This window comes from Hemicordylus capensis, chromosome 1, assembly GCF_027244095.1.
Source record: "Hemicordylus capensis ecotype Gifberg chromosome 1, rHemCap1.1.pri, whole genome shotgun sequence".
Classification (NCBI taxonomy): domain Eukaryota; kingdom Metazoa; phylum Chordata; class Lepidosauria; order Squamata; family Cordylidae; genus Hemicordylus; species Hemicordylus capensis.
Window position 1 is genome coordinate 14920821 of NC_069657.1, and position 23651 is coordinate 14944471.

The following is a 23651-nucleotide window of genomic DNA, read 5'->3' on the forward strand; positions in this document are numbered from 1 at the left end:
TATAGCCATCCAAGCTGGCCATGATCACAGCCCATGGCAGAGAATTCCATAGGTTATGCGCAGTGTGCAAAGCTATTTCCTTTTGCCATTCCTATATTTCCTGGCAATCCATTTAATGGGATGGCCCCTGGTTCTAAAGCTGTGAGAGAGGCTGGAGGACTTCTGAGAACTTTAAAAAAAAATCTTAAAGAAGCTTTGTTGGGACAGAGAAGGGACAAGGGAGCTCAGTCCTTCTTGGCTGCTGCCTTCCTCATGGCCGCCAAGGCATTGCTGAGTTCTTCACGCTTCCTCTTGGCCCGGATGTGGGCACCCACCCTTTTCTTTATAAATTTCAGTGCCCGCTTGTCCTTGGAGACTTTGAGCAATTCCATGGCCCTTCTCTCATAAGGTGCAAAGCCACACACTTCCTAGATCATGTCCCGGACAAACTTGGTGTGTTTGGTCAGGCGCCCTCGGTGTCGGCACTGGGGCGGCTTCGACACGTTCTTGGTCACCTTGTGGCCTTTGTTCAGGACCGCCATGGCTGCTGTAGCTGTTGCTGTGCAATGGAAGTCATGCCGAAAAAAGGAAAGCAGAGAACTTTTATTGTAAAGCAACATATAAACAATTTCTGCAATTGTAGCTTGAAGCCAGCATCCTACCCAGGGAGCAGCCCTTTGTTTGTCTGAATGTGTCTTCTTTTCTTTCTAGAAATTACAACTTGGCCTTGAAAACATCAAGGGAAGTTTTCTCCAGGCATCAGAGCTGGCGGATAAAATAGCTCAGCTGGCTGAGCCTGCAACACAGTCACTTCTTCCAGACAAGCTCCACCCTCTTCAAAGAATCACCTATCTGGAAAAGATGTTGCAGACAAAAGAAAATGAATTCCAGGTATTTCTCAGAAGGTGTTTTGCTGTTAACTCACTGATGCATGGGGTTCCAGCCTTGGTTCCTCCCTCCCAGGAGTTATATTCCAACAACATCTGGTGACCCACAGTTGAGAACTCCTGCACTCATGGATGGAGGAAGCATTTTCAGAGGGTGAAAAGACATTTGTATGGTTTTACAAATTGTAGCGGTTGGAAAGTTCCTTACATGTAGTGGATTAAAGCCTTTGTCTCAGAGCAAGCTCATGTGTGGGAGAAAATGCTGAATCATCTCTTCTGAGCTTTCTGCCTAGGCTTCTCCTAAAACTATTCTGTACTATTGGTAGGTTCAAAAGGCTGCCACCAGGGGCGTGCCTATAATAGGGCAAGGGGAGACAGTTGTCTTGGGGCCCACTGCCTTGGGGGGCCCCCAGAGGCAAGTCACATGACTGACTCCCTCAGCTGCGCACCTGTTCGGGCTTCCTTCAGTTCTATTAATCCTCCGAAATTGATGTGAGTGTTAAGACCTGGAGCTACCAGAACAGCATGTCTTTCTCTAGTACCATTAAATGACTTGCATTGTCCACAATTTACAAAACCTTTTAAAAAATAATTTAGGATGATGTTCTATTGTGGCACATAGGTTATATTTTACTATGCTTTTTGTTACCACTATTCAGCCTCGTTTAAGATTTCTTTTCTTTATGACCTGAGCTTCGGCGGGGGGGGGGCATTTAAAAATCTTGTCTCTTGGCCCACTCCAACCTTGCTACGCCCCTGGCTGCCACCATGACCCCTCTTATCGACAGAGCTTGAACCTCTCTAGGCTTGGGGTGGAATCCCAGGGGAAACCCTCTTTATTTTGCTATTGGATAGTTACAAAAATCTCCCATGTTCAAGCGTACACGTGGTGAGAAAACCGATAGCTGTTGAAAGTCTGAGGACGTGCTTGCACCTGAGAAAATTCCCCTTCATCGTTGTCCCCCACCCACCTCGCTTTTCCTTAGTTAAAAACCAACTTGGAGAGACTTGTAAAAAGAAAAGGGCTAAAAAAGAGTTTTATTCAATTACTACAAACTGCTTCCGTCTGAGGCTTTCCCAGCTTCTAAATACAGTTAAGAATACTTAGTAGGATTTTAAAAATAGGTTGTCTTAATGCATGTTTAAATGTTTGTGGAGTCTCTTGCAATGCCCTAGGTAGGATGGGCATAGGCTAGTGTTTCTTATTTTAATTATGTTACAGGTAAACAATAATAGAACAGTATCAGGAATATACAAAGCACACACCAAAGAAACAGAAATTCTAATGCAAAGTCTGACTAAACAAACTTTTCCCTAGACTAAACTTTCCAAAGCCAAAGCCCAGGCTTCCTTTTCCCTTGAACTCACCAAACTTTGGTTGAGAATCAAGGCCCTGCAGTTCTGTCTTCCAAGAGCTGCAGTCATCCTCCTATAGCTATCCTCCATGGCCACGTGTGTCCTTATCTTCTCTAACAAAGACCTCCTCTTCTTGTTCCCAGAATTCCCCGCAACCTCTCTCTAGGTCCCACCCACCTGGTGTACTGATTGGCTGCCCTGGAGTTCACCAGCGTGTCAGTCAAAACAAGGGTTTACTCCCTGTTAACTCTTTAGGGAGAGGGGTGGCTGATCACTACACTGTCAGATCACTGGTCCATCAAAACCGATACTGTCTACTCTGACTGGCAGCGGCTCTCCAGCATCTTAGATGAGGGTCTCTTCAAGCCCTGCTACTCTATATCCTTTTAACTTAGAATTAACTCAGGGGTTTAACTTAGCAGGGATTAACTGAGTTAACCCCTGAGGAAAGAGGCACTTTTTAAAGTGTTGATTCTCTTGTATTTAACAGTGGGAGAGCAATTGATCCTCTCCAACCCCCACACAGCATTCCTTCAGAGGTGCTGGTGTCTACCTTACATTTCTTTTTAGATTGTGAGCCCTTTTGGGACAGGGAACCATCTATTTATTTATTTTTCTATGTAAACCGCATTGGGAACTTTCATTGAAAAGCGGTATATAAATATTTGTTGCTGTAGTAGTAACTGGAGATACTAGTTTGAACCTAGGACCTTCTCCATGCAAAGCATGTACTCTGTTGCTGAACTACAATCCCTAAAAGAAAACTAGGGGATGGCTCTTCTCCACTCCCCAACCAGGACTTTTCTAAGATTTGAACCCAGGACTTCTTACATCCCAAATGAGACTCATGCCCCTGAAGCAACAACGCACTTTTGTGGTTCATACTTTATCTACCCATCTCATTAGTGCAGTGTAAGTAACATACAGCTCTATGAGCTATAGTCACTTAACCAAAAGTGAACAATACTTGGCTGTATTGTTCTGGCGCATACAGTATTTAACATACAAGTGTCTTTCATTCATTCACTGATGAGCAGGCCTATTAGTTTCTTACCCCAAGTAATTCTATGAATTCTTACCTTAATCCAGTCTGTAGAAGAGAGGTGAGTGAGTTTGTTCAGCCCTGAAGGCCTTCCTGGAAATGGAGTCCTCAGCTAATTATATATTTAGTGGCATGCAATTGGCACAGTTTGCATACCATTTATGTGCAATGCTAGGCTACGGTGGAGGACATGGCACACTCTACCATTTTTTAGGAATAGTGATCCTCAGATGTGAAAACCTGGTGCCATACTTTAATTATAAGGATGTTCTTTGTCCTATCCACTTTTAATACTCAAAACGCAACTTTGTACTGCTATGCTAATGCAGTTGTTTAACAGTTGTGCTAATGTTGTGCTATGCTAATACAGTTGTTTCACTTACCTGTGGTCATTAGCAAGAGATTGAGGTAAAGCATTTAACACAGAGGGGGGAAATGCGAGGACATATTCCAAGGAAAAATGATTGTCTCAGAAGATAAATCAATATCATTTAAGATGTAGATGTATGATGGGCAGTATTCTGACTTAAGAAGAGGATCTGCAGCAGAGGTAGCATGTGTGCGTTTGCTGCATTAGAGAGGAAAACAATGTGGACTTTCGTGCATAGTAAGCAATTTCTCCCAATCTCTTCTTCCTTCTGAAGCACTGTGAGACCCCTGAAAATATGTCCCTGGGAGTTGCATGGCTCTCAGGGACATATTTTCAGGGGTCACAGGGTACTTCAGAGGGAAGAGGAGATCAGCAAAAATTGCCTCCCAGGTACACAAGTGCTTTAGTCTGGAACACAGCAGATTTATATATTTTTCCTTTTCTGCATGTGTGCTTCATAAGTCAGGATGTTGGCCACTGATTTCAACATATTGTGGCAACCTAAGCTGAAAAAGTTCAGTAGATGTGACAATGGGGCACCATTTTCAGTTGTGGGTAATCAGCAAACACCTGTAAAACCAGGTATGGACTCATCAATCAGAAAATCTGATTGAACCAAAAAAAGTAGCAGGTAGGAGAGAATTAGTTTACCTTTTCTCTGTCCACTGCTCTCCCTCCTGCTCCCTTCTCTTCTCCGAGCTGGCTCTGAGATCAGAAATAAACCCAGCTGAGAGAAAGATTAAGGGGAAAGCAATGAGCAGAAGAATTCAGTAACCCTGCCTTACACTCTTCTGTTTTCACTCAACTTTTCTGGTTGAAATAGCCCACACCTGGCTTTGTGTTTCCCCACTGAAATCGTGAAATAGTGATAGAAACTAACATACATCTTGTGAGCATCCTGAGATTATTCTGTGAAAGGAACTGAGATAGGTTTTGACAAATCTTAAGAGATGAAGTTCAAAATCATGAGAGCTGAGGGGTGAGGTGGGGGAAGAACCTTTGCTGTTCATTCTGGATTTAGTTGAACTCTGTTGCTGCTGAGGGCCAGGCATCTCCACTAAAGCCCACCTGCTGATCTCTGAAGCCACCTCTTTGTCCATAGCCTCTGTGTGGCGGCGGCGGCAGCAGAGAGATATTACATCAAAACCGAGAAAGCTGCCTTATACCAAATCAGAGCATTGGTCCATCTAGCTCAGTAGTGTCTGTCTACACTGCCAGGCATACGTGCTCCCCGGGGTTTCAGGCAGGAGTCTTTCCCAGCCCCACCTAAAGACACCAGGGATTGAACTTGGGACCTTTTGTATGCAAAGCAAGTGCGCTTTGCTATGGCCACATCCCCCTTTCTCGAGCTCCATCAGGTGAGAGAGTTTGCCAAGAGGACAGTTTGCCAAGAGAACTTTGAAACCAGGAGCCAGAACCCTGTTCACACTGGCAGGGGCGTAGCGGCATAGCATTGTAGAGGGGGCCCGTGTTCACCTCTCTCCCCAGAGGCCCCTTGGAGTGAGGGAGATAATGAAAAGAATAGGGAGGGGTAGAGCTGGGGGGGGACCTCAGGAGCTGGGGGCCCGGGTTCTTTGAACCCATCTGCTCAGTTATAGCTACACTCCTGCACATTGGGATTCATAACTTATAACTTAAGTGCTGCATGTATGGACTGAATGCTCACTGCCTATTAAGTTCTGTTTCTGTTACATGCACTTTGGATATGTATGCCAGTTCAAATTAAAACGTCTGCATATTAATTTCTCCTCTTAGTCTGGACTTGTGCAATTAGAGGATTTCGAGAATTGCTTGGAAAGACTGGAAAATGATGTTAAGGCATCCATAGAAGTCCTGGACAATCTAAATCAAGGAGATGAAGACACAGATCTAGTCATGGTAAATTCATATCCATAAAGTTGTTGAACTATTAGGACAGGGGTTCTCAAACTTGGGCCCCCAGAGGTCAGTGGACTACAAATCCCAACATCCACAGTCACAATAGCCAAATGTCATGGTGGCTGTGGATGATGAGATTTGTAGTCCACTGACCTCTGGGGGCCCGAGTTTGAGAACTCCTGTATTTGGGCAACACAGTTGTGATTTATTTGCAATTGTAAAATCCCAGTAGAGGACCAAATAACCTCAGATTATAAGGGTCAAGCTACACGTGATGTTAAATGTGTGTTTCTAAATATCATTTATTGAAGGGACCCGATCAGGAGTGAGGCCATGGCACAGAGGGAGGGGAGTTAACCTTTTCCCCCCTGCCCATGCTGTGTTTCCAATCAAAATCACCTGCTGCCGAAACGGCTCTTTGCCCTATAAAGGAAGCTGCTGTGCCCATACCACGTTCCTTTTTGGGTCAAGTAGCAGCTTCGCTTTATGTAACATGTTGTTAGGGCAAAACTACATGTTACCTCCATGTTCCTTGGGGTAAGACAGGCCAGTCTCAGCATTCCTGGGCTCCCCTACCATTCCCCTAAAAATCCTGCAAAGCAAGAAGGCTTGTGTGCTTGCAAAACTTCTAGGCACCCTCAGAACCCGGGGGTTGCTTTCCTATTTTAAAGATTACAGATCCTGGCTTAAATATATATGTAAATCTGTTTTGTCAGATGGGCTTAGCCTTATTTACTTCATCAGTATCACAGGTGGATCCAGCTGTGTCATTGATGAAGGCAGAAACTGAACTCTGTAACTAAATAACTTTAAGCCTATCGTTGTTTGCCAGTTACTTATTTATGTATAAATTACTGTGATTGACTGCATCCTGCTAGGATCCAGCGCCTACTTCAAGAACGGTTTAGTTGTCCTTCTGTTATTTTATTATCATCATCATAAATCAGTCAATATCTTTATTACAGTCACTAACCAGTACAGAAAAAGAAATACACACAGAAAGCCAATAAAATAAATCTATATTAAGTTATATAGTAACCATTACACAGAAGAATTTTAAATCAGACTAATCAATTCATAGTCAGCTCCTGGCAAATTCTACTGGCTAGCAAACAAAACGTACTACGCGGCCCTTGATCTCCGCAGCCCCTGCTGGCTCCATGGCAGAGCTGGCAACCATGCGGGTGGCCGATCCGGCCACCCAGCTACAAGCGGCTGCTCATCTGTGGGGAGAGCGGGCTAAGCCCAACAGAAGCTCTTCTCTTCTCTTCTCTTCTCTTCTCTTCTCTTCTCTTCTCTTCTCTTCTCTTCTCTTCTCTGTTTCACCCCAAACTGCCTAAAGCTAAGAGGCCATCACCCGCTCAATCACCTTGCCCAACCATGGAAGTCTGAAAACAAGTCAGTAATTAGCTAACTCTGAGGAATCCAGTGCAGGTTTCTTCAAATAAGGTCTAATAATAGCATCCTTAAGACAAGGTGGCATCCTGCTGTTCCTCACAGAAGCATTTATAATATTTACCAGACCCTTTTCTGATAATACGATTACCAGATGAGATAAGCCAAGTTGGGCAAGGGTCAAGAAAATAGGTTGTAGGACACACAATCCAAAGCAGTTCATCCACATCTCAGGAGTCACAAACTGAAAATGATCTAATCTAATCCTATAAGAGGAGTTGCTGGACACCTCCACAGTAGACTCTGCAGTTAACAAAAAATACAATGTCATCATTAGAGCATGTTGTATCTGTACTCTCAATATTACAATATTGTATTTTTGTACAATAGCATAAACATTCACCATTTATCGTTATTTTCAGCAATTACTCTTCCTTTTAGGAGCATCACTTTTCCTAGTAAATGATAAATATTCACCATATATTAATAAAGGTATCCATACATTGCCTTTGTGCTCTTCGTCTTACAAAAATGATTATTTTTGCTACAGTCCTGAATCTTCTTTAGTGGCTGTAAAGATATGGATTTGTTCCAGAAGCCTGTGTGCATCAAAGGATGTTTCTCACAGCCTTTGTTATGGGCAATAATTGCTAATTTACAGCTGGCTGTATTAAGGCTTAGATACTCATCCGTTCCTGCATTAAGCGGCATCTGGGAGGGCAGACCAGCTTTTGGCACTGGATCGCAATTATGATCATTTCCATGAGGCACAATACTTTGCTTATCATGCAGATAGATCTACAGACCTGCTTTGCTAATCCACACACAGCAGGGCAGTGGTTCTGCTTTTATTTTGCACACCCCCTCAGAGTGCCCTGGGAGACCATTTGCAGACAACCTGTTGTTTCCAGCATATCTTTAACAGCCTTATTTTCAGAGCCAGATGATGGGTCTCACAGCATTGGCTCCTGAGATGGAGAGTCTGAATGAAGACAGCTTCAAGTTGCCACTCAGTGACTTCACGGCAAAGAGACTGCAGGGCCTGAACTGGCAATGGACCCAGAAGACAGCGATGGCTCTGGAGCAATGCAGGTAATCATATTCCAAACAAACCTGGATGCTGGTCAGTGTTCCCTCTAAAGGAGATTCCCAGATGTTGACTACAACTCCCAGAATCCTTGGCTACAATGGATTTTATTGAGGATTCTGGGAGTTGTAGTCAACAACATCTGGGAATCCCTGTTAGAGGGAACACTGATGCTTGTTATTTCCTTTCTTTTGCTTGCAACAACAAACATTCCCAAGACAGTGTCCTACCTTTTAGCTTCCCGAACACTCCTAGGGTATTGACCAAGACCTTATTAGCCCTGGTCGCCTAACTCTGAACACGAGGGATCTTTCCCGTGCAGTAGCCTCCCAGTATGGTTCTGGGGCAGCACTATGAATGAGCGCACAGAATAGCAGATCCCACCGCATGTCTAGAATGTTTAAAAGGCGCCTGAGAAGGGGTCCTTCCTAGATCACTTCTTTTGTTAGACCTTCCAGCCAGCTCCACTCTCCCATCACAGGATGGGGCCAGGGCTCAGTGATAGAGCATCTGCTTGCATACAGAAGGCCCCAGGTTTAATCCCCAGCCTTACCATGTAGGTTTGGGAAAGACTCCTGCCTGAAACCTTGGAAACCTGCCTGAAACCACTGCTAGTCAGTAAGGTTGTTCTCAGGACCAGAAATTCCTGGGTAGGAGACAGGAATCTCAAGAATTTCTGGAAACTCAGGAATCTCTGGTCATCTGGGTCACCAGGAGCTGATCCTGACTCAACAGCTCCAAGCCTGGGTAGCCCTGATCTTCTACCCAGGCTAAAAGTGAGGTAAGAGGAAAACAGAGCCCACTCTGCCTCTTGTTCTGGTCGTCTCTGCTGCGGCCACATTTAAGCTGCTTCCGGGTGGCCGACAGCCATATTAACCATAAAGTTCTGAGGCTTGAGAGTCCAGGGAGAGGAGCACTGTTGCTATGCTGAGGGCTGCCCCTCTGCTACTCGCACAGTGCATTGTGGGAAACTGGAAGTCCCAGCTTGTTTTCCCCACCTCCCGATCTTAGCTGTGAAGACATTTGTGTGGGCGTGTGAGTGGCAGAGCCATGAACAGGCGCCGGTTGTCTAGGAGCAGGATGTTAGGATCCTGCCTTCCCTCCAGCTCCCCCCACCCCCATTTGGTCATGTGAACAAGCCCACTGTAGACAACACTGAGCTAGCCTGCCCAATGGCATGACCAGGCAGCTTCCTATTTTTCTTACACTCATATCTGGTAGGCTGGATCAGTGATGGCACCAGAAAAATATATGCAGAGAGTGCAAAATGAGTTTCTGTGGGGCAAGGGGCAAGATTTGTCCCATGTTAGATTCCAGAAAAAGAAATAATGGGATATTTTATATTCATGGTACCACCCTAAATATATTGGCTGACATGATCCGCAGCGCTCCAGCAATGGAGGGAAGACAGTGGCTCCACAAGACGCCTTCAATGTCTCTGCACTGAAGGTTGCTTTGTGCAGCAGACCAGGCTGGACAGGGAAGGGGAGCAAGTGTCATGTCTTTCCGCTTCCTTCAAAAGCTCTTCCTACTATACATCTCTTCCTGACATTTGCATAACCCGCAGGAACAGATTTATACAAGTTAAAAAGGCTGTTGGAGGGAAGGGAGAGAGACATGAATTGCTTCCCCTCTGCTTCTAGGCCCGGTCTGCTGTGCAAAGCAGCTTTTAGCTCAAGGATGGCTCCTTGCAGACCCACCAGTGCTGGATTTAGACACAAGCTAAATAGGCAACAGCTTAGGGCCTCACATTATGAGGGGCCTCTGAATAATAATTTTTAAAGACTAAATTTCAGTTTTTAAATGATGTTTTTTCATTTATAGGCATTTTTATGCAAATAGGCTTATTTATAGGCTTATGATAATAAGCTTATGAATAATAATTTTTAAAGACTAAATTTCAGTTTTTAAATGATGTTTTTTCATTTATAGGCATTTTTATGCAAATAGGCTTATTGCAAGGTAACTGTTTTTGTAGATTATAAGGCAGTTCATACAATCAAAAACTCTTATTTTCATTGTCTTTTTTGTTAGAGTAGTACTTTTTTTTTTGTAATGCTATGGGGCCTTTTAAGCCTGACATAGCTTAGGGTCTCAGTGCTTCATAATACAAACCTGGGACCCACAGCCCTCCTTCCATTGCCAGAGGGCTGCAGATAATGCCAGTTATTTTCTCTAAGCTCGTGGCCATCACCACATCTTGTGGCAGTGAATTCCATAAGGTAATTACGGATTTCTTGTGAGGTGGGTTTTGCCTTGAGGAGACCCCTTTACCATCCCTTCAAAGGTAGAACTCAACCCCACATCTCCTGTTTCCATTCCCATTGCTTTCACCCCTCTGTTGTTGCTTTTAAAATTGTAACTGAACAGCAATACCCTTGTTACATTGATCTTAAATTGCAGGGAATTGCAGGGCCTTCAGTCAGATGAAAAGAAATTTCTTCAGAGGTGTCAAAACTGGGTGCAGTTTCTCGAGAAAATGAAAGAAGGTTTGAAGGAGAAGGTGCCAGGCACACTGGAGAAGCTGCGGGAACAACAAAGAGGATATGAGGTGAAGTTTCTGAATGTTTGGGTCACTGAAGGCTGGGGGACCAGCTGCTGCACCAACCAAACCTTTGGTTACTGGCTTTTAAGGCAGATATAGTTGGACTGCAACTCCCATAATCCCATTATGGCAAGACTCCCATAAATTCTAAATTTGTGGGCAATCACTTTCATGGGATGACTTCTGGTTCTAGTGTTGTGAGAGAGGGAGAAAAATCTATCTCTATCCATTTAGATAATTTATAAAACTATCCAAAATTTTATCTCTATGTCATATTTAGTTTTGTCCTGAGAGTACCTTTATAAAGAAGCAAATGCACCACACTGATCCTTTCCAGGAGGAGGAAGTGCCAGCAATCCCTCTTTATTCCAGAATGTCCCACTGCTGTATGTTATGGGGGGTTCACACACACCCAAGCTGTAACATGCATTCATCCAACTAGGCTGGGAGGGCTCCCAGCCAGGAGCTTTGTAAGGGCTGTATGTCAAGTTAGAACATGAGCCTATTCTCACGACCATATGAGGGTGGGCTGGAGGGAAGGCACACTCATGCCTCCCAGACAACCAGAGCCTCCTTTTGGCTCTGCAGTTCACACACCCACACTAACCCTGCAGCAGTGATCTCCATTGCGGGTATTGGGAGCTGCGGCCTCCAGCTATTCCACAATGCATTGTGTTTGCAGCAGAGAGGCAGCCTTCAGTACTGCAGCAGCTCTGCTCTGCTTAGCCCCACAAGCCACAAGACTCTATGATAAACATGGCTGCCAGGTCCCCAGGAATAGTTTAAAACAGCGCAGCAGTACAGATGCCAAAACAAAAGGTAGGACAGGTTCCATTTGTATCCTACCTCATTTTTAACCTGGGTAGCAGATCTGGGCTACCTAGGTTCTCTGCTGCTGAGTTGGGAGGACTCCCAGTGCGCCAGACAACCACAGATTCCTTGGTTAATTCTCTCCTACCCAGGAATTTATGGTCATGAGAACAGGCTCCATGTCAGTTTAAAGTGTCCTACTCATGCCATGCTTTAAATCCTTCCCAATGCACAAAACATAATTATGACTTTTGTTCAATGTTTACAGATGTTGCAAGCAGATATTTCTGTTAATCAGCAGATTTTTAATTCTATTGTGTCAAAAGCTCTGCACATGCTGGAATCAGGAGAAGCAGAAAACAGGTAACATATTTGCCTTCATTGTGTGGCCAATGGTGGAGGGATGCATTCTAAGGCAGGCTGCAGAAAATAGCCTTTTTAAGAGAGTTGGAAGTGGTATAATAAATGGCTGTGTACTTGAACAATTTGTCATGGAATTCAGCAGAGGGACAGCAAGTTTGATCGTATACCTAAGCAGTGTCTGGAATCTGGTGTAAGATGAAAGTATTGTCAAAGGCTCTAGAACAGAGACCCAGTCCTATCATCATAATTGCTTTAGCATTGCTTTGAAAAGCTGTTAATTGAGAAGCCTGTTCACAACGACCTTGCAGACTAACCATGAGTCAGCAAACTGGACTATATGACAGCAAATGGTTCCGATATCAGACAGAACCTTGGTTAAAGCTGAGATCTGCGTGATTTCTGTGAGCCTCTGGCACATGCACTTCCCCTCTCATCTCTGCACAAGCGTCCATTTCCTAGCTAGGTTAGAATAAACCTAGTTGGTTGGCATCAGAACCAACCAATCTCAGTTTATTCTAGCCTTCTTTAAATATGCTGAAATCTGTACCCAAAGTGTGAAGTAGGTTACAGATCTCACCATATTTGAAATAAGTAGCCTAGAATAAACCAAGATTGGTTGGTTCTCCTGTCACAACAAATCTTGGTTTATTTTAACCTAGGTCATAAGTGGATGAGCCCAAGGCTCAGAGATGTCACACGGAGCCCAGATTTAACCGATGTTCTGCATGATATACAAACCATCCTAAGAGCCTTAGGTTGAGGTTGTGGCCAGGAGCACTTTTTACCAGCTATGACTGATTTGACAACTCCGCCCGTTTCTTGAGGAGAATTACCTGAAAACAGCAGTGCACCAGCGGGTAACTTCCAGGTTGCAATGCGCTCTGTGTAAGACTGCCATGTATGTAGTTTGAAAACTTCAGTTAGTTCAAAATGTGGCAGCGAGATTGGTCTCTGTGGTATCCCGGAGAGACCACATTATGCCTGTTCTTAAACAGTTGAACTGGCTGCCAATACATTTCCAGGCAAAGTACAAAGTGCTGGTTATTAACTTTAAAGTCCTGAATGGCTTTGGTCTGGGTTACCTGAGGGAGCACCTTTCTCTACAAGATCCCTACCACTCATTGAGATCATCGGGAGGGGTCCGTCTTTGGGTGCCACCAGTTCTGTGGTTGCCCCTAAGTTGTGGAACACGCTTCCCATGGATATAAGAGGATTGTCTTCTTTGGAGGCCTTCAGGAGAGACCCATCTTTTTAGCTTGGCTTTTAATGATATCTAGTTTTAATGTTATCTAGTTTTAGATGTAATTTTAATATGCTTTTAATTGGGTTTTTTTAATTGTAATTGTTATGTACTTTTGATTTAAGCCACCTAATGGTGCAGTGAAGAAGCAACTGCCTAGAGAGCAGGAGGCTGTTGGTTCGCATCCCTGCTGGTGTGTTTCCCAGAATATGGGGAACTCCTATATTGGACAGCAGCGATATAGGAAGGTGCTGAAAGGCATCATCTCACACTGCGCGGGAGGAGCCAATGGTAAACCACTCCAGTGTTCTACCAAGAAAACCACATGACTCTGTGGTCGCCAGGAGTCAACACCAACTCGACAGCACAACTTTTGATTTTAGTGTAAACCGCCCTAAGCCACTTTAGGAAGGGTGGAATATAAATTAAATGAATGAATGAATGAATGAATGAGGAGTTATCAGTAGACAGCTTGATAGGGACTGAACAAACAAAGCCTGCTGAACGTATCTCTCTCCACTTCAGGACTGAGTTCATCTCCAAGCTTTCTCTGCTGAAGGAACAGTGGCAAAGCGTGGTCTGGATGGTCCAGCAGAGAAAGCGTGAGATTGATGGCCTTGCGAAGCAATGGCAAAAATTCACGACCTCCACGCAGGATCTCACAAAATTTGTCACAGACATAAACAGCTTCGTAGCTGCTGTGAAGAGCCAGGAGAAGTACAGCTTGCACCAAGCCAGGAGTCTGAGTCACAATTTGAAGGTTAGCCCTTCTGTTCCTATAACTAGGGAAACAAACTGTGGTTCTTTGATGCATGTGCCTAGAAAATAAAAAAGAAATTAAATATTTAGGGCCTGGCTCGGTTCTAATTTGAGCCAGTTCAGGAGGATTTGGGGGTGCCACTTACCGCTATTGAGGGCTTGGGCAGCCTCAGAGTGCTGCTGCAGCCGCAGCGGGGGGGGGGAGTTCCAGCAGCTCCCCCTCCCGTCCTCTCCCCACCCCCAGTCTCCCATGGGTTGGTTCGGCCCCTTTTGGGGCCGTTTTGGCCCTCTGTGACCATGTGGTAGCCACTTTGGAGGCTGCTGTGCATGCTTATGGGCCATTTGCATGGCCAGGTCATGTAAATGGCCCATGCATATGTGCGGCAGCCTCCAAAATGGCCGATGCATGTTCACAGAAGGCTAAAACAGCCAGTGGGAGACCTGGGGGGAGGCCGATGGGGGGGAGGGGGAGCCGCTGGAGGACACTCCCCCTGCTGCCACAGCAGCACACACACACACGCACACACACACTGATGCCGCCGAGGCCTTAGGTGGTGTTAAGTGGAATCCTTTTAAAAAAAAAAATTAACCTTGTATGGCATCTCTGAACTGGCCTGAAAGGGTGAGCCCTCAAACTGGGCCAACTTGAGCATGAACCGTCTCGACCTCGAGCCCTATGTGTGTGTGTTTTAATAAAGATTTGGACATATTTGTCTGGTTTCTTTTTAGAACAAGGAAATCGTTCTTCAGAGGTGGCAAACAAGGTACTCCTTAACCTTGGAAACTGGAGAAAAGTTACTTGGCCTGGTGGCTCCTGAGGCAAAAACTGCCATACAAATGGAGATGAGTCAACTGCAAGAGAATTGGGAGAACACTCAACTTCAAGCGGAGAAGATCACAAAGCAGTTTCAGGACACTTTGCAGGTATCCTATATTGCACAGCCACTCTTTCTGAGAATAGACCATGATGATAGGCCCAATCCCGCCATATTGCTGTGATAGAAGTGCCAGACCAGCTTTTATCCATCCTGAAAACCAGGACAGTTGGATGTAGTCAGTACTGCCTATTTATAGCCAGGGCAGACCCTACAGCTATGAAACTGTGAGCAGTCCCTTGTAGCATGCAGGATTCCTCATGTTACAAAGAGAGCAAGGTGTCTGCAACCCACTGGGCAAAGAAGCCTGTCTTGGAGGACTTTATAGGGACCAGGATGTTCAAGGAGCAGACTGGTTCTCTGTTAGGGTAGGTCTAGAACCAATAGGCTGAAAAGACAAGGAAGCCGATTTAGGCTGGACATTAGGAGGGATTTTTTTACTGTAAGAGCTGTTAGACATCGGAATTGTCTGCCTCAGTCAGTGGCAGGCTCTCCTTTGATGGAGGTTTTCGAAAAGAGGCTGGAGGGCCATCTGTCAGGGATGCTGCAGCAGATCCCTAGACCGAGCAGGGGGTTGGATTAGAAGATCTCCAAGATCCCTTCCGACTCTGAAACGCTATGATTCTTTTATTCATCTAACCTCCTCTGGCCATTTGCTGTAAAGAGGCTTCCTTGCAGGTATGATTGGTCTATTTGCATCTCTTTGAACAGAGATGGGTGGGGACACCCAGGAGGAATCCCCTGTCTAATGTACTCAGGTTGGTGGTTCAAAACCTACCAGTACTGTGGGATTGAGGCTGAATAAGGAAGGCACTGCATCTTCTGAATCATTAAACACTTAATCAGTATTTCACACTGGTGGGCCACTGTGTGAAACAGGATGCTGGCCTGGATGGGCCTTGGGCCTGATCCAGTAAGGCTGTTCTTATGTTCCTGCTCTTTTGGTGGCTCTTGGGATACCCAAGCAGCCAACACATGTGCACAATTTGGGCTTCGAATTTAGAGGAACAGGTTCAAAATCCGTCATGGATCCAAATGTTTAGGAGATGCAAAAACAGCTGACATGATTGACATGCAAAGAGGCATGCTAACTTGGTAAAGAGGCAGCTTTTAACATGGTGATTCTCTTTATTTAGCAGGGGGAGAGTAACTGGCCCTATCCACCCCCAGCACAGGACCTCCAGTGACTGTTGCTTATGTTTCTTTTTAGATTGTGAGCCCTTTGGAGACAGGGAGCCATCTTATTTATTTATTATTTCTCTATGTAAACCGCCCTGAGCCATTTTTGGAAGGGTGGTATAGAAATCGAATTAACAACAACAACAACAATTAATGATTGGTGTTCTTATTTATTGTTCCCATGCCTTTCAGTTTCGAAACATCTTTTTGAAGCAAAGTTAGAAATGTTGAGAAGCAAAGCAGTAGAAGGCGAGCATGCATGAAATTGCCTTGATATTTATTTGTGTGTGTGTGTGTGTGTGTGTGTGTGTATAAATTTATTTAACACATTAAAACCAAATTTAAACATTAAAGCTATTTAGAATTTAAAACAAGGTTAAAAGTATTCAAACAGTAAATCTAATTAAAAGCCTGGGTGAACAGATGTGTCTTGATTAGACCAACCTTTAAAGTAGACCAACTTTTAAAAGTTGTCAGAGATGGGGAGGCTCTTATTTCAACAGGGAGCGCATTCCAAAGCTTCGGGGTAGCAACGGAAAAGGCCTGTCCCGGAGTAGCCACCAGATGAGCTGATCTGGTGCCGATCTTTTGCCCCTGAAGATTCCCAGAGTAAAATACTTTTCTAAATTAAAACATGTTGAGACAGTGGCAGCCCATCTGACTGAGCCAGGGTGGGGGGGGGCGGAAAACAAGCCACAGGTGTGATTCATTCCCATTTTTCTTGCACCGCCCCGGCTGCCTCACTCTCTCTCATCTCTCCCTGCTGATGAGTTAACCGCAGGAGTGTGGGCTGGTCAACTGCTGGTTGGAGAACTGGGCATGACCAGCCTGCACTCTTGGGATTAACATGGCAGTGTGGCAAGGGCAAGAAGTATGAGAAGGAGCTGTTTTCTGCCTCCCCTGCCCCACCCCAGACAGACCACCACTGTGTTGGGAACAATAAATAAGAACACCTGTCCTGCCAGCTCTTTTTGTATTGCCCAGCCTTGTGCTTTGACAGCTTCCACTTCACCATTTGTGGTCAAAACGGTTCTACCAGCCAAGGATGCTGCTTCAGACCAGGAGTCTTGCACATGCCACTTTCTCCCGTCTTGTTGCTCCATGCAGTGAAGAGGGTAACGACACCGTTAGCAGCTTAGCAGCTCCCAGCCCTTTCCACCCCTTTATGCAGTTGTTACCGCTATCCTTCATATATTCTCTCTGAAATTATAGACCTGGGGAAATTGTGAAAGGCAGGTTGGAGAGCTGGACCGGAGGCTGCAAGAACTCAAGGCAAGAATAGAAGACCCTCTCCCAGCAGAGGATGATGAGCTACAGACAGCTAAAGAACATATTAAGGTAATGAAATCTCAACTGCGTATCCAAATCTCCTTATTTACATGTAGGAAACTTCACTGTATGGAGACAGGCCATTGGTCCGTCTAGTTCAGTATTGTCTACTCTAACTAGCAGCCGCTCTCCAGGGTTTCAGACAGGAGCTTCCCTCAGCCTTGCCTGGAGATGCCAGAGATTGAACTTGGGACCTTCCACATGCGTAACTATGTCCTCCATCCCTATTTTCTGATATCTGTCCCTGGAAAAATCACTGCCCCTATTCTGTTGCCATTTTTGCATTTTGAGGAATGCCTTGTTAAAAGGCTGTCTGTGTGATTCACACATGAATGTAAATGACATACATGAACACTAAGGCACTAAGCCATGCCTAGTCTGACATTTCACACACTGCATGGTGTATATGTATTGGCCAACATCCTGATTAATGCAGCATTAATCAGTAAAGGAAGTACGTATGCAGCCTTTGCATTCCAGATTAGAGCAGCACAAACACTCACAATGGTGGTTGAGGGTGGAATATTTGCCACTTCTCTCCCCATCCTTCTGCAGCTGCCTCTGCCACTCCAAATATGCCCCTGAGGGCTGCACAACCCTCAGGGACATATTTTTAGGTAGCACAGGACAGCATTTCATGGGGGGGGGGGGAGATGAGCAAAAATTGTCCAACCTACAGAAGCAATCACACTGCTTCAGACTGGAATGTGGCAGTTGCATGTATGCTTCCTTTGCTGCATGCATACTGGGGATTTCCATTGACCCCCTCTTCCTTTTGCAGACACCTGTGCCACCTGAAAATATGTCCCTGAGGGTTCAGGGCACCTCAAAAGCAAATGGGGGGGAAGAGCAGCAAAGGAAAGATCAGTGAGAATCACCCCTCTTCCTTTGTTCAAATGGAACATCTTCCATTCACAGAAGTGCTAGTCAGGATTCTGCCCAGTGTGCAACCATGGAGGGGCTATGGCTCACAAAAGCGATCTTTCTTATCCCAAAAAAGAGGTTAGAAGCCTGTGTCTATTTCCACCCCTGAAATGTTGGAGGCTACGGAATTGTCAACAGTTTCCCTACCTTATATTTTAAAATGGATGTATTTTCCATTTTAGTCTATCTCAAGTTGCTTACAAACTTACTCTGACTGACAGTGGCTCTCCAGCACAGGTACCTGTCTTGAAGACTTAACCACTTTTCTCATACCCTGCTATCTGATTCTTGAACTCAGGGGCTCTCAGACTTGGGTCCCCAGATTTTTCTTTCTCCGGGGGGGTGGCGGGGGAGGTTCAACTCATTTGATTCTCTAACCCAGGGGTTTTAAGATTTTGGTCCCCAAATGGTTCTTTAACTAGGGGGTTTCTTTAACTCATCACATACTGAAGATGCCTGGGGGTAGAAACAGAGGCCTTCTGCATGCAAAATGGTATGCTCTGCCACTGAGTTATGGCCCCTCCTTTGATTTTAACATGTTAGTTTAAAAGCGAGAGGTGATAAATCAGGCACAAAAATAAAATGCACATATTAGCCAAAAGCATTGAAAAAGGTCCACCTCGTTTAATTTGTTTTTTGAAAGGTTCTGCTGCAATCACTATTAGTAACCCAAAATGATTGGGGAACAGTGTATTCTCCATCAAGAGATGAGATTTTGTTCCTGACCCCTTCTGTGTGGGTAGGAGGAGTTCTGTTCAGGATCAGGCCCAGTGTGCAGCCCTGGTGGGAGGGCAGTTCTGCTGCCTGATTCTGCCCATGTTCACTTGGAAATAAATCCCACTAATTTCAATGGGGCTCACCCTTAAGCCTCTCCAGTTGGGGCTCGGAAATATCTCTCTGAAGCCCTGGATGGTGCTAGCAGTCAGTGTAGGCTGAGCTAGATTGAGGTTCAATGGTCTTGACGTGGTGTCAGGCAGTTTCCTGTGTTCCTGAGCAAATTCATATATCGCTTATGGCTGCAATCCTATGCACACTTATCTTGGAAGGAAGTCCGGTTGAACCCAGTGTGACTTGCTTCCGTGAACTGCCTAGGATTGCAGGGCACACCTTTTAAATTCCAGAAAAATCACCAGCAAAACAACAACAAGGGACTCCCCCTTCCCCTCCCCTCCCCTCCCCCCCCAAGGCTAACACATTTCTTGCAAAATCTTAAGCTTTAATGACACAATGCATTTGCTTAGTCTTTAAGATGCCACAGGAACACGCGGTTGCGAAAACTTTCAAAGCAACACAGTTTCTCTCCCCAAGCTGTCTAATTTCAAAACACACAGCAAAGGCCCTTCTGGCCGAATCCAGAGCCCAATTCAGAGCCCAGACCCGGCCACCGACTCTGAGGCTCCTTTCTCCTGCCTGCTTGGGTATGCAAATTCCTCCCCTCCTAGTCCCCCCCGGCCCCCCTCCCCCTCCTGAAGGCCAATCATGGGATTAACCAAAAGGTTTGAGAAGGAGAAAAACCCCCCACACATACACAGAAAGCCCAGGCGCTTAATCTGAAAGGGTGGTTGGGTTTCTTTCTCCTCTTGTTTCAATGCAGGAGCTGGAGAAGTCTCTCGCCAACTGGAACCACAACGTGAAAGAACTTGGCATCATGAAGGCCGATCTGGCTCATTACATCCTGGCCGAAGATGTGATGGTGCTAAAAGAGCAAGTGGAGCATTTACACCGACAGTGGGAAGAACTCTGCCTCCGGGTAAGTAGCTTAAAGGGCACATTCTGTTGTTCCTAGAAGCCGGACTTCAACAAGGCAGCGCTCGCTGGGAGGGGCTGGATAGCCTGTGGGCCCCTTCAGTTTTGCACAGAGAAACACACAAGAGTTCGTGTAGAAACTCTTAAGCTGTAGCAAAAAAAATAAGTTTGAAAAAGGACCCTGTCTTCGCAAGTATCCTATGTGGCTAAGCAACAGCGAGGGAAAGCAACTCCTGCCTCTTTCCCCCTTCTTGTTTCTGTAAAGTGCTCTTCTGAAAGCTTTTCTTGAAGTCTATAGGTTAGAAGGGCAGTCTTGGGCGCCTTTGTTCAAAGTGTAAACATCATTCTATGCAGACTCTGGAAAAGTTAAGCCCAGAGGAATGGCCTGGAGTGAAGGCTGCGGGGAGGGACCACAGTGTTATTTCAAGGTTCTGGTGTTTTTGTCTCCGTCGTCGTTCTCAGCTGGCAGCAGCCTCTGTCTCTGCCTTTTCAGAGGCAGCTAAATTTCTTTGAATAGCAGAGAGAGATTAGATTAGCCTTCTGTTGTGAGGGTCGCCATGCCTTGGGGGGTATTGAAGGTATTGCACTTCAGGGTGCGATCCTAGGCGCACTTCTGGGAGCAAATCCCTCTGAACGCAGTGCGACTTCTGAGTAGACACGTGCAGGGCTTTGCGGGCTGTTCACGTCCTCACGGGATCTGTGGTAAATATTTCCCTCACCAGAAGACCGTTGCAGCCTGTTCTTTCACATCCAGGTGGAACATGACTCCATTCACTCCCATTTCCAGCTGCCTTGCTTGTTATGCTTATACTGTATAGCTTGGGGTGATGACTAGATGGAAAAGAACACAGATATGGCGGATCTTTATATACCGCGTTTCAACGAAAGTTCCCAAAGTGGGTTGCATAGCTATAAAAAGATAAAACTGCCCCTTGTCCCCAAAGGGCTCACAATTTTTAAAAAAGGACTCTAAGACAGACACCAGCAACAGCCACTGGAGGGATGCTGTGCTGGGGATACTAGGTGCTGTTGTCTTTCTGTAGGAAGATACTGGCTGGCATCCAGTCTAACGCTGCACAGACTTGTTGCTCTGGTGAGCAAGGATGTTGTGCTAGCTAGTTTTATTTATTTATGTGCTTATTTATTTATTTATTTTATACATGCATGCATGCATTTCTACCCCCTTCTTCCTCCAAGGAGCCCAGAGCAGTGTTGTGCTGTTGAGTCAGTGTCGACTCCTGGCACCCACAGAGCCCTGTGATTGTCTTTGGTAGAATACAGGAGGGGTTTACCATTGCCATCTCCCACACACTATGAGATGATGCCTTTCAGCACCTTCCTATATCACTGCTGCCCGATATAGGTGTTTCCCATAGCCTGGGAAACATACCAGCGGGGATTCAAACCAGCAGCCTCTTGCTCCCTAGGCAAGTTACTTCCCTGCTGCACCATTAGGTGGTTATATGTATCCCTACAGGAACCCTCTGAGGTAGGTTTGGCTGAGGGATAAATGACTGGCCCAGAGTCAGCCAGTGGGTTTCATGACTGAATGGGGATTTGAACTCAGGTCTACCTGGTCCTAATCCAGCACTCTAACCACTGCACCACGCAGTCTCTCGAAATATTGTGCCAAACTGTGGTGAGGACTGTTGTGCAACCTGATATATATTTACATTTCTGTCCCACTTTCCTTCCAAGGAGCCCGGAATAGTGTGTATGGTTATGTTTATCCTCACAACAACCCTGTGCGGTAGGCTAGGCTAAGAGATAAATGACTATCCCAGAAATACCCAGTAAGTTTTGCAGCTGCATGGGGATTTGAGCTTGGGTCTCCTGCGTCCCAGCCCAGCACTCTAACCACTACACTGTGCTGGTTCTTACTCTCATTTCTGCCAAGTCAGGAGCTTGCGATCCAGATTAGTGTTGCACCAGTGCAACAGGGTGCGTTTGTGCAGGCTGTGGCACACTCCCTGCTGTGAGACTCCTCCGCAGTCCGGCTGCAGTATGTGGCAGGAAATCATGCAAAGCTGACCACTTTCCTTCTACATCACTTGCACAAGCAGGCCAAGAGCACGGGAGATGGAGCCACTTTGAGCAACCACTCCACAACACGATCTTCTTCTGCAGGTGCAGCTTTATTTGTTGCACGCGTGCGGCATTAGTCTGGCTGACGGCCACTGCATCTAGGGCTCAGTGCAAGCAATAACCACACTTTGCATTTATATAGCACTTCCTAATATTGAAAGTGTGTGTGTGTTTGTGACTATAACCTATAAAACAGCTCTGTGAGGCAGGTACGTATGGCATGGAAAAGGAATGCTGAGGCTTAGAAGAGTGGTTAAAACCACCTCAGGCAGGGTTTCTTAACCTTGGGCCCCCAAATGTTGTTGGACTACAACTCCCATCATTCCCAGACATGGCTGTTGTGGCTGAGGATGATGGGAGTTGTAGTCCAACAACGTCTGGGGGCCCAAGGTTAAGAAACCCTGACCTGAATGCAGGAAGCTGCTGTCTGCTGAGTCAGATCATTGGTCCCTCTGGCCCAGTATTGTCTGCTATAACCAGCAGCAACTCTCCAGGGCTTCATGCAGGATTTCCCCCCCCTCAGCCCTACCTGGAGATGCCAAGGATTGGACCTGGGACTTCCTGCATGCTAAGCAGAAGCTCCATCACTGAGCTGTGGCCCCATCCCCATTATTTTTATTTTTTATTTTTTTATTTTTACACTTATATCCTGCTCTTCCTCCAAGGAGCTCAGAGCAGTGTACGTGGTTATTTTTATCCTCAGCAACAGCCCTGTGAGGTAGGTTAGGCTGAGAGCTGCATGACTGGCCCAGAGTCACCCAGTGGGTTTCATGGTTTAATGGGGATTTGAACTCGGGTCTTCCTGGTCCTAGTCCAACACTCTAACCACTACGCTGGCTCATTATGAACCTAATGAGTTCACAGCAGAGAAAATATTCAAATTAGAGACCTTCTGATTTGTATCCCTGCCTTTTAGCTACGGTGCCACATCAGCTTACCAAAGGACTGGGCTGAAACGGCAAGAAATAAGTCCTTGACCCTCTGATCCTTGAGAGCCAGATTTCAAGTTCACCATTGTACAGTTCTGACAGAGCTCAAGTCCCACTTTACTGTATTGCATGCCATAGAATCTGAGCCCACAAACAGCTTCATGGCCTGACCTAATTAATATGCAAGGCAGCTGAATTTTCAGTAGGAGGGGTTGTTTGTGTTTTGGTGCCGGTTGGGGCTGATTCAGTCAGGTCTTTTGCTTTAAATGCAGGTGTCCCAATCCAGAAAGATGTGCATCTAATCTGCTTTGGAATGCACTCCCTGTAGAAATAAAAGCCTTCCCATCTCTGAGAGCTTTCAAAAGGACTCTTGGGATGCATTTATTCATCCAAGCTTTTAACTAGATTGGTAGAATCCATTTATTGTTTTTAATTGTTCTAATGTTTTAATTCGTGTTTTAATTGGTTATTGTATTGTAAGCTGCCCAGAGATGCGAGTTTGGGGCGGTGTACAAATATGCTAGCTAAATAAATATCACAGGCTGTATTGTGTTGCTCACAATCACAGTCTCATAGTGGGCACCACTGAACTGTCTGTAAATGTCCTTTGAGGCAGATAGGGACAGACATCCCCATCTAGGTTCACCAGTCGTGCACAGTTCTTGCTCATGAAGCTGAACCAAAGCCAGTGGTTGGTTTTTGCTTTCTTCCCACTGAGATTCAAAAGAACTATAAGAATGTATCTGGAGTGTACAAGACAAGTGTCTCTTACTTGTTCTGCTCTCTTTTCCACAACATTTTTAAAAGGATGAAAATAAAAGGATGTTTGAAACTTGGGTAGCCAAGAAGCTCATTTACATAGCTATATTCTAA

General features: G+C 45.5%; 1 protein-coding gene and 1 pseudogene across 8 annotated transcripts in view; one reads left to right on the top strand and one right to left on the bottom strand.

Annotated features, from left to right (window-relative positions):
• The window catches only part of SYNE2 (spectrin repeat containing nuclear envelope protein 2), a 368664-nt gene that overhangs the window by 285157 nt on the left and 59856 nt on the right, over positions 1–23651 (top strand). For 7 of the 8 annotated variants that reach the window (XM_053287390.1, XM_053287373.1, XM_053287409.1 and 4 more), the window contains 9 exons: positions 691–870; positions 5390–5512; positions 7833–7999; positions 10398–10545; positions 11618–11712; positions 13478–13712; positions 14441–14635; positions 16978–17103; positions 19613–19768. In XM_053287390.1, coding sequence (XP_053143365.1) covers positions 691–870; positions 5390–5512; positions 7833–7999; positions 10398–10545; positions 11618–11712; positions 13478–13712; positions 14441–14635; positions 16978–17103; positions 19613–19768 — 1425 coding nt within the window. The remainder of the gene's footprint in view (positions 1–690; positions 871–5389; positions 5513–7832; positions 8000–10397; positions 10546–11617; positions 11713–13477; positions 13713–14440; positions 14636–16977; positions 17104–19612; positions 19769–23651) is intronic. The other variant, XM_053287398.1, reaches the window with a different exon arrangement.
• Positions 219–521, bottom strand: LOC128341210 (60S ribosomal protein L36-like; annotated as a pseudogene).